The 11,083-nt window shown below is 43.1% G+C and overlaps 1 protein-coding gene across 1 annotated transcript in view; it reads left to right on the top strand.

Annotated features, from left to right (window-relative positions):
* LOC138961870 (cytochrome P450 2B4-like) overlaps window positions 1–11,083 on the top strand; it is a 53,495-nt gene that overhangs the window by 31,095 nt on the left and 11,317 nt on the right. The window contains exon 2 of the mRNA XM_070333549.1: window positions 9,336–9,848. Within this exon, the coding sequence (XP_070189650.1) occupies window positions 9,336–9,848 (513 nt within the window). The remainder of the gene's footprint in view (window positions 1–9,335; window positions 9,849–11,083) is intronic.

The following is an 11,083-nucleotide window of genomic DNA, read 5'->3' as shown; positions in this document are numbered from 1 at the left end:
GGGGGGGGGGGGGGGGTGAGGGATTGGGGTGCGGTGGGTTGGGTGAGGTGGATGGGGAGGGTTGATATACGTTTTAATTACATATAATTGACGGAATAGTGACGCTCATTTCCTTCGTCTAACGAGCCCACCAAATACACTCAAAACAATATCATTTTTGTCTCCCTTTCAGTCCTTTATTCTGGGTTTGCTTTACTTATTTCGGTCTTTGGTAATTTTGGGGTGTTCTATTTTCGCATTCCTAGGGGCGAAGACAAGTATCTGCATCTGCTTTCAAGTCACATTCTTGGCAGACAATGACTAAGGAAAGTTATGTATTTTTGTAAAGACACCTGGAACTCATCAAATGACTTGAAAGACAAGATAATAAATCTCTTCCGTCGGATTTTTCTTCTTCTGTGCATTCAGATCTCCTCGGTGATAACCTTCAGTGATGCCTCGCACTGCTGGCACATAGACCCGTTGTGCTTTAAAGCGGCACTGTCCGCGGGGTTTTAAAGCCACCTGATTCACACTACAAGTTGTCATGATGGATTAAACTTTCGTACATATAAAGTTAAAACCAAACCGCAGAACAACACAAGCGCGTGTTTAAATACAGCTTGAGAAGTAACCGTTACGTTGTTGACACCCACCACCATAAGCCGTAGGCTTGTTGTTGTTTTCACCTTATGTCGATGTACATTTTCTGAACATGTAAATAAACATTGTTTAAACCAATTGTTGACATCAGTGTTAGGCCAAAAAAAAGAAGGTCTGTTTACGGTAACATAGGCCAAAAAAATAGGGTCGGTAGGTCGGGATTTTTTTTTTTCCAAAAAAACATATTTTTACGTTATTTTGCCAAAAAAAACAAAAACAAAATTTTTTTTCCCCCAAATGCCAAAAAAAAGTCTAGGGTCGCGCGAAAAAACTAGGGTCGGTCGGGTTACCGTAAACAGACCTATTTTTTTTTTGGCCTTATTAAAAAAAAAAACTCCGCCTCGTTAAAACATTTCGCCTCACTGTCTCCACTGTGGCCAGGCTTTTACATAGGATAGGAACATCCCTCCACTTGGTCATATACCAGAAATCAACACCCTGACTACTTCATGCGGTGAGTTGGAAGTTTTTGGATGAATTAATTTCTAAAAAAAGAGAAGAAAAAAAAGGTCACCAGTGGCATTTACGAAATAATTCATCAACAAATTCCCACAGTGCATAAACACCACTCGGGCTGCTCATTTTTGTTCATATGTGACTATAGTGGAACGACAATTTCAACCGTGTTTGCAAGCGTAGACGGATCTGCGGTGGTTTACGCGGAAAGTGTCCCTTTAAGAATACTCTCTTTGGGACCTAACCGTCATGTAAATCAAAAGAAAAAAACCAAACGCTTTTTGCAGTTCAAATACTTGGCAACGAAAATCCAATTAAAGTAAGATTAACTTTCAATTGATCTTTTATTCTTGTTAGTAACAAGAGACTCTTGATTCTCAATATAAAATATTCACGCACTCCTGCTTGCGATCAGACGACATCAAAGGCTGGTGTTCGCTGTGTGACTTTCTCCAAATCAGCGTGGAATCCTGAGGATTTAAGGGCATATCCTGTACGATTATTTGGGGGGGGGGGGGGAGGGAGAGAGAGAGAGAGAGAGAGAGAGAGAGAGAGACGCACACACACACACACACACACACACACACACACACACACACACACAGAGGGTGGTCCAAAAAAGCGCCCTATTTTCTTTTTGATCTCATTTTTGACTGCGAAGAGAGATTTAGAAAATGTCTTCACCAAACAATAGTCGGGTGGGTTGAGATGAGGAGAGTAAGGTGGCCAAGGGAAGTCAGTGCGTCGTGAAATGAGCCTATCGCCAGGAAAGAGGAGGCTGGATAGAGAATAAGTGGATAATGTGTTGTTGTAAGTTTATTGTTACGTTATTTTGTTAGCATGTACGTGTATTTGATGTTTAAATAGTATGGTTTTATTCATAGTTGATATGTAAAGCGCGGAGAGCATAGTTTACTGTGGTTCGCGCTATATAAGCTGTCATTATTAGTATTATTATATTATTATATTATCAACTGCTAAGGACAGACCAATTTCTACCAAAATGTGCAAGACATAATTTCCCATCATTCTGCTATTGTTTGGTGAAGACATTTTCTAAATCTCTCTTTGCAGTCAAAAATGAGATCAAAAAGAAAACAGGGCGCTTTTTTGGGACCGCCCTGTATACAGAGTAAGTTGGAAAGTAAAGTTAGTAGCGTACGTTTGAACCTAGCATCAAGTCAAAAGTAACACGGGGAAAGTAAGGGAAGAAGAAAGGAAGAAAGAAGAGAAGATTGAACGAAAGGTAGACAGAAAAGGAAAGACAATAGGAAGGAAGGAAGGAAAACAGAATGAACAAAGAAAGAAAAGAACGACGGAAGGTTGGTAGTACAACAGAAAGACATTTGGCATAAGCATCCTGCAACCGGTCGATGAACTTTGAAGACAAGTGTGCTTGTCATCTGACTGAACCATGTATCTTGAGTCTGTTGTCAGCGAGTCAAGATAACACTTCACTTTCATACATAGAGAATACTACCTGGCTTCATGTATCATACCAGCTGTCGCTTTTTACAATTATTGAAATGCGAGCGAAAACGAGTTCTTTTTGTTTACTCGGGAAAATATAGCGCGAAGTGCAAGTTTCCAAAATTCTTCCAGAGAAAACAGCAAACGCAAAAGTGTATGTAAAGAATTACGTTTGTCTCGGTGACTTTGACATAATAATAAGCAGTGGAAAATTAGGTTTCTTTCGAGCTCTAGTTTGACACATCATTTACATGATTAAACTCACGTGTTAGTATAATTATGGGTTAGTTATGACTTGGGTGGTCCCTCTCGCATTATTACAAGATAAACTGCAAATTAACTTTTAATGACAAACGACACCAATTTAACAAACCAAGACCTCTCTTCCTGACCACTTCTTTAAAAGTGAAATCTCCGTCGTCAAAAACGAAATAAAGTTCGACGTCATAATGCGAGTAATGGTGTCACATAATAATTTTGTCATTTTGTTCTGTATGTCTCCTACGAACTGATATGGAGTTCTCAGAACAAACGTTGTCTCGATGACATCGTCATATCAGCAGTAAAAACTACTCAGTTGTAAGGTCACCACCAGTCTGTGCATGTATCGGTATCGTATATGAGTAACTCATTGCGAGGCAGCAGGCGTTCCACATTCATTTCGAAAACAAAAGGGCACAACTATTTGCACGTCTGCCTCAGATCCCCATGAGCTAACTTGAAAGAAATGTTTGAACATCTTCCACCTAATACCCTGGGCTGTTTATTCCTGCGAAATCACATCAGAGGTGTTGTTTGACGACCTCATGGGCATAAACATGCCGAAGGTATTCTGCCAATTGTGCATGGAGTTGAAACAGTGTTTCAGTTCATATCTTACCCCCAATACCCCTCACTCTTTTTGGTGGCCTGGGCGTGAGGTGCACGAAGGGAAACCTAACTGGGTGGTAAGCAGGTGCTGGGTGTAACTGGTTGAAATTGAGATTTGTTGTGATTTCAACCAATCAGACCCTCCAGCTGGTTCCCAGTAGGGGCCCGGTGTAACACAACATTTTTACTCCACGAAAAATTTACTCCGGAGTAAATATTTCGTACGAAATTCTTACTCCGAGTACACTTTTCGTACGAGAAAAGAACTCCCCAAGGCACGAAAAAATTACTCCCTCCACGAAATTTTTACTCCCCATTTTTTTTACTTCCAGTAAAAATTTCGTACGCAAAAATGGGATGCGGGCGAAGGGATAATGCCAATAAGTGATCTCGCACACACGAATGTCGCGCTACCCTCCTTCCACCCCTTCCACCACCAAGACCAACAGGGGACAAGGGAGTAAAAATGTCGTACACCTGGCATGGGAAGTTAAATTGCTTGTGTTGGGGTGAAGTAATTTATTCGTTATTTATTCGTTAGGGGAGTAACATTTTTGAACGAAATGTTTACTCGGAACTCACCTGTCTTGGGGAGTAATTTTCTCGTGTAATGGGGGAGTGCATTTTTCGTGAAGGGAGTAACTTTTTCGTACGAAATGTTTACTCCGGAGTAAAAATCTCGTGGGAGTAATTTTCTCGTGTTACACCGGTAGCACATTTGGTAGAGCACTGGACTATTGTGACCCGTGGGTCACGGGTTGGAATCACGGCCGGGACAGACGCGGGTCAACTGTATGTGCAGACTCAGAGACGGTATCCATGTTCCATCCCCGTGTCACCACTGTGGCACGTAAAAGACCTCGGCCATTCTGCCATCACCTAAACACGCACACACTTGGGAAGCGCGACTCTGTTGCTGCTAGCTTTCCACGATGGGAAAATGAAGTAACAACTCGCGTAAGGCGAAATTACTACATTTAGTCAAACTGTGGAACTCACAGAATGAAACTGAACGCACTGCATTTTTTCACAATGAACGTAGTCCGCCGCTAGTGCAAAAGGCAGTGAAAGTGACGAGCCTGTTCAGCGCGGTAGCGGTTGCGCTGTGCTGCATAGCACGCTTTACTGTACCTCTCTTCGTTTTAACTTTCTGAGCGTGTTTTTAATCCAAATATATCATATCTATATGTTTTTGGAATCAGGAACTCACAAGGAATAAGATGAAATTGTTTTTAGAAAACGATTTCGGAAATTTAATTTCAATAATAATTTTTATATTTGTAATTTTCAGAGCTTGTTTTTAAACCGAATATAACATATTTATATGTTTTTGGAATCAGAACATGATGAAGAATAAAATAAAAGTAATTTTGGATCGTTTTATAAAAAAATAATTTTAATTACAATTTTCAGATTTTTAATGACCAAAGTTATTATTTAATTTTTAAGCCTCCATGCTGAAATGCAATCAATTTGATTGAAAAATGAAGGTGTGACAGTGCCACCTCAACTTTTACAAAAAGCCGGATATGACGTCATAAAAGACATTTATCGAAAAAATGAAAAAAACGTCTGGGGATTTCATACCCAGGAACTCTCATGTAAAATTTCATAAAGATCGCTCCAGTAGTTTAGTCTGAATCGCTCTACGCACACACACGCACAGACACACACACACACACACACACACATACACCACGACCCTCGTCTCGATTCCCCCTCTATGTTAAAACATTTAGTCAAAACTTGACTAAATGTAAAAAGGAAAGAAAATGGAAAATGAAAGATGCCTTACATCAACCAGCTAGGTGGGACCCAGTTTCGCTTCGTGCACCTCAGACCTCGGCCCCGGGTAGATCGTCTGCATTGTTGCCGTGTGATGTGCAATGTGCTGCGTGATGTGCATCATGAAACCAACAGGCGGTGGTGCAACAACAACAAAGCGTTTGTTTGTTGACGTGAAAAATACACACACTTTTTTTTTGATACTCCGTCTTTTTCTCCTTCGTCTTCTGAACTCAACACATTTCTTTCTGGGAATGGTTATAGCGAACGTGAGTGGTAGAGAGAGAGAGGAAGAGAGAGAGAGAGAGAGAGAGAGGGAGAGAGAGGGAGAGAAAGAGGGGGAGAGAGAAAGAGAGAGGGGGGGAGAGAGAGAGAGAGAGAGATAAAGAGAGATAAGAGAGAGAGAGAGGGGGAGAGAGGGTGAGAGAGAGAGGGTGAGAGAGGGAGAGAGAGAGAGAGAGAGGGAGGGAGAGAGAGAGAGAAGGGGAGAGAGGGAGGGAGAGAGGGAGGGAGAGAGGAGGAGAGAGATGGAGAGAGAGAGAGAGGGAGCGAGAGAGAGAGAGAAAAGGAGAGAGAGAGAGAGAGAGAGAGAGGGGAGAGAGGGAGGGTGAGAGGGGGACAGAGATGGAGAGAGAAAGAGAGAGGGAGGGAGAGAGAGAGAAAGGGAGAGAGAGAGGAAGAGAGAGAGACAGAGACAGAGAGAAAGACAGACACAGACAGACAGACATAAGGAGAGTAAAAATGGGGGGGGGGGGGAGACAGAGAGGGGGGGGGGGGGGGGGGGGGGGAGTGTGTGTGTTTGAGTGTGTGTTTTAGTGTGTGTGTGTTTGAGTGTGTGTGTGTTTGAGTGTGTGTGTGTGTGTATGTGTGTGTTTTAGTGTGTGTATGTGTGTGTGTGTGTGTGTGTGTGTGTGTGTTGGAGTGTGTGTGTGTGTGTTTGTGTGTGTGTGTGATTTGGTGTGTGTGTGTTTGTGTGTTTGTGTGTGTGTGTGTGTGTGTGTGTGTGTGTGTGTGCGTGCGTGCATGCGTGCCCGCCCGTCGGTGTGTCTGTGCTTGTTGGAGAAAAAGAAGGAACCAAGGCAAGAGACGTTGAGAGGGGTGAAACACAAAGCCAAACTCCCCACCTGTACTTTGTTAAGATAAGCTACATCATCCGGGCATCACAGAGAATGCCAGATTGTCGTTTGGCGGCGGCAAACGGAGCCATGTGCATACAATCCCCTGCAATAAAAAGGTTCAGGTTCCAAATTTCACAATCTTGTGGTACCTTGAATGCAATAGGGCCAAAAAAAAAAAATAGGTCTGTTTACGGTAACCCGACCGACCCTAGTTTTTTCGCGCGACCCTAGACTTTTTTTTGGCATTTGGGGGAAAAAAAAAAAAAAATCTTGGTTTTTTTGGCAAAATAACGTAAAAATATGGTTTTTTGGAGAAAAAAAAATAATTAAAAAAAAAAATAATCCCGACCTACCGACCCTATTTTTTTGGCCTATGTTACCGTAAACAGATCTATTTTTTTTTTTTGGCCTAGTACTATAGGCGCTTGGAAAATTAGCATGAACTAAAGAAATAAAGTGTCGTTTACTGCTACCTCTATTGGATTCACCCCCATCCTACCCCTGCCATCTGCAATGCCTGACAATTAAATACTCATATAGAGGTCAGGTATCGGTCACCTCTGACAACCCTTCATCTTGAAATACCAGGTCATTCGTTATTCCAAAATCCACTCCACCGACGAACGCAAAATAATCCTTTACTCGCCTCAAAGCCCCACGCAACCAAAATTGAGCTAACATCTGTGCACACTACGTAGATATAGGAGAGAATGTAACTGGCTTGAGAGCTCATAATTATGATAATGCTACAGAATCTTCAATTAAGTATTTTGACTGTTTTGTTTTACGAAACAGCTTCGCCGTGAATAACTAAGGTGAGGTTAAAAGTGGAACGTTCCTGAAATACATTCGTTAGAAATAAAATTGGGTTTTGCCGGGCGCAGTGGCGTGGTGGTAAGACGTCGGCCTCTTAACCGGAAGGTCGTGAGTTCGAATCCCGGCCGCGGCCGCCTGGTGGGTTAAGTGTGGAGATTTTCCCGATCTCCCAGGTCAACTTATGTGCAGACCTGCTAGTAACTTAACCCCCTTCGTGTGTACCTGCAAGCACAAGACCAAGTGCGCACGGAAAAGATCCTGTAATCCATGTCGGAGTTCGGTGGGTTATGGAAACACGAAAATACCCAGCATGCTTCCTCCAAAAGCGGCGTACGGCTGCCTAAATGGCGGGGTAAAAACGGTCATACACGTAAAAATCCACTCGTGCAAAAACACGAGTGTACGGGGGAGTTTTAGCCCACGAACGCAGAAGAAGAAGAAGGTGAGTTAAAAGTAGAACGTTCCTGAAATACATTCGTTAGAAATACAATTGGGTTTTAAATCTGTTCAAGAAAAAAGAACGAAAAACATCCCTAAACAAAACGTGTGTCTGTTGTGTGTCGTTAAACACCTTTGAACTATCAATAGCTATACTCCGTATAAAAGTGAGAAGTTCTTTCAACTCTTAGTCAGGGATAACACTGGCCTGAAAAATGTGTTATAGTGTTTGTTGACGGGAGTGTAAACTTAGAATCGACTGTTTGTTCACGTGCCCGAAGCTCGTGCAATCTGTGCTGTCTCACGAGCAATGGGATGAGAATTAAAACGGATGAAAAGAACCATTGTGTGGATGTCAAGTTTACCCCCTGTGTGTCGTGGGACGCGCTGTGGGGTACATATGTACCCGTTTCTCTACCTGAGTGTGCGTCTTTTGGGGAAAAGAGGAAGCCTATACAATGTGAGTGTGATCTGAGACTGTAATGTCATCTAGTTTATGCTCTGACGTATTCTACCCTATAACACAAAAGCTCTGCGCGCGCGCGACGGTGTGTAGGCCTCGTTTAATCGTCTTTTCTTTTCTATTTGTGTGTGCGCAGATACGTACGTTTGAATATCTTTACACATCTACAGATTCATGGTGCAACGAGGATTAAAATTGCATGTATTACTCATAATCTCTGTCCTTTCGATCGGTCAGATTCAGGGCCGGACTACCGGGGGGGGGGGTTATGGGGGTTGCGCAACCCCCCCCCCCCCCCTAGCCTAAACATGTACCTCACTTATTTAAAACATTTTTTATTATTGTTTATTTTATGCCGTTTCATGCAAGGAGCGACCATTTTGCTATCTCAGAATATGACCTACCCATCAGCTTCAGGGGGCTTCGCCCCCTGACCCCCACTGGCAACCCCCCATCTTTGGATTAAACAGAATCTCTTTCCTTTCAATCGGAAGATGAGTGTTTTAACTGAAGCTTTAAATTCTACAAAACCTCTTTCTTTTCAATCTGTCAGATTAGTTATTTAACAGAAGCTTAAAATCCAACAGAATCATTCTCTTTCCGTTCAATCGGTGGGGTAAGTGTATCAACTGTAGCTTCAAATTCAACAGAACCTTATTAATTTCCTGATAAGCAAAAGGAGGCATTCTAGACTTGGGTTGTCTTTATTACTCCGACAAACCACTTCACAGTTTCAAACCTTCCTCGCACAAAATGTTTTCAAACCACACAACATTGTAATGGTGTGAGAAACAAAGGGAAGTAAGCTATCTAAATGCATACGACATGGCTTTTGTGCAATATAGTGAGTGAGAGTTATTCGGAACCAATCTCCTAGCACTTGAGACATTAACAAGCATTTCAGTATTGTGTAAATGTTGAAGGATGAATGATGATACGTTGTAGACGGATGCTTGAATGTTTTGATTAAAAGCCCCACAATGATGTGCTTGGCAAATAAAAAATTAAAAAAAAATAAATAAATAAATAAAACAAGCATTGAAATGAACAAGTCTACCACATCTGTTTAATAGGGAGACCCACCGCTGCGAGCTCAGAGCGATTGTAAGCCGCATCATATTTTGCTACTTTTCTTCGCCTCTTATACTCTGTTGTTATTTGCAATAAAACAACCTAATTACAAGATTCTCTTCTCAGTTGTTTCTTACTGTAGTATGTACGTCATTTCAAAGCGAAGATATTAACAGTTTAAGATTGTCCTTGTGTGATGTGTGCAGGTCTGGTGAACTCGTCAGGCGAGGTGTGGAAGGAACACCGCAAGTTCACCCTCAACACGCTGCGCTCTCTGGGCATCGGCAAGAGCTCCTTCGCCGAGAAGGTCCAGGAGGAGCTCACCGCCTTCTGCAACATCCTCGACAACACCGAGAGCCGTGACTTCGACCCAGGCAACGCCATCCAGACCGCCATAGCCAATATCATCTGCTCCATCGCTTTCGGGACGCGCTTCGACTACGACGACCCCATGTTCGTTCGCTTCCTGCAGATCTTTGACGAGAACATGAGCATCTCTGGGGGGACGGCTCTGCTGAATTTCTTCCCGGTTCTTCAGCACATGCCGGGCGACATGTTTAAGTCGCGCCGGGTTTTGAAGAACGTGGAGTATGTGCAGAGTTATCTCCGCACGTGGCTGGACAACGCCAAGAAGCGGTTTGACCGCGAGAACGTCAATGACTTAATCGACTCCTACTTCAAGGAAATGGAGGAGAAAAATTCTAACAAGACGTTTAGTTGTGAGTATTTAAATGTGTGTGTGTGTGGGGGGGGGGGGGGGGGAGGGGATGGTGATGCCGAAGGGGGGGAATGTTTTTGTTTTGTTTTGTTGTTGTTGGTGGTTGTCGTTGTGGTGGTGGTGGTGGTGTGTGTGTGTGTGTGTGTGTGTGTGTGTGTGTGTGTGTGTGTGTGTGTGTGTGTGTGTTTGCACATGTGTTTGCACGTATGTGTGTGTGTGTGTGTGTGTGTGTGTTCGTGTGTACGTGCGTGCGCGCGTGTGTGTGCGTTTGTGTGTGAGTGTGCGCGAGTGTTTCAGTTTCACACATGGCACTTAGAAAGATTAACACCTCACTGAACAGACATATAAATAGTAAGAGATGCCCAACCAGTAGCCAACACAAATCTCCCTTACTATCAATACACACGTGCACCAGGGTGCAGAACTAAGGCCAAACAAAACTCTGTCACAGAGAGGCAGCAGGCCCACCGTATGCCGATCCGTATGTTAGATGTAGGTGGCACCGACCCTCACAGAATGCACTGTCTTCCCAGAATCAACAGTGCTGGCGCGCGGTAAGGTCTGGTAAATGCCGCAAGCTATCTGGGGTACGCTTTACCCAAGGGGCAGGACCACACTGTGCGGCAAGAATAATATAGCACGTGCAATACGAACGGTGAGTATGTGCAGTATGTGCATGATTTTTGAACACTTTGGAAGAAGTCTTCTTGAAATCTGACATCCAAAAACGGAGAGACTGCTAACGTACGTTTCCAAAATCAAGAATAAATAAGTACCAGAGATCTAATCTAAGTCTGGACAAACAGACAGACAGACAGAACAGACAGACAGACAGACAAACAGACAAACAGACACACAGACAGAGGGAAACCTATACACCCCCGAAACAGAGTCGATGAATGGTGAGGTACTCCGGACGTTTTTATTTTCAACAAAACAAGACATTCACAAAGCCTTTGACACTATGGTCCTTATATTGGACACACAAACAAATGTGACCCTCCACCACGAAATGAGTGGCATGTCACCTCGCGCGGTTCTGCGCTAGGCTTAATATAAGTCCGCGGAGTGTCTGGTAACAGTGTGAGGGTCACCTTAGTCACAGGCTTATAACTCAAACAGTTTTCGCTCTTTTCTAAAACGGTTTTCACCATTGGATAGAGCTTAAAACAACTCTTTAGGAAATTGTAAAAATATGAAAGTCATGCAAAGGTGCCATGCGACTCATTCCGTGGT

This window comes from Littorina saxatilis, linkage group LG3 (genome assembly GCF_037325665.1).
Source record: "Littorina saxatilis isolate snail1 linkage group LG3, US_GU_Lsax_2.0, whole genome shotgun sequence".
NCBI classification, from domain to species: domain Eukaryota; kingdom Metazoa; phylum Mollusca; class Gastropoda; order Littorinimorpha; family Littorinidae; genus Littorina; species Littorina saxatilis.
Note: the sequence above shows the minus strand (reverse complement) of the source record. Positions and strands in the feature narration are given on the sequence as shown.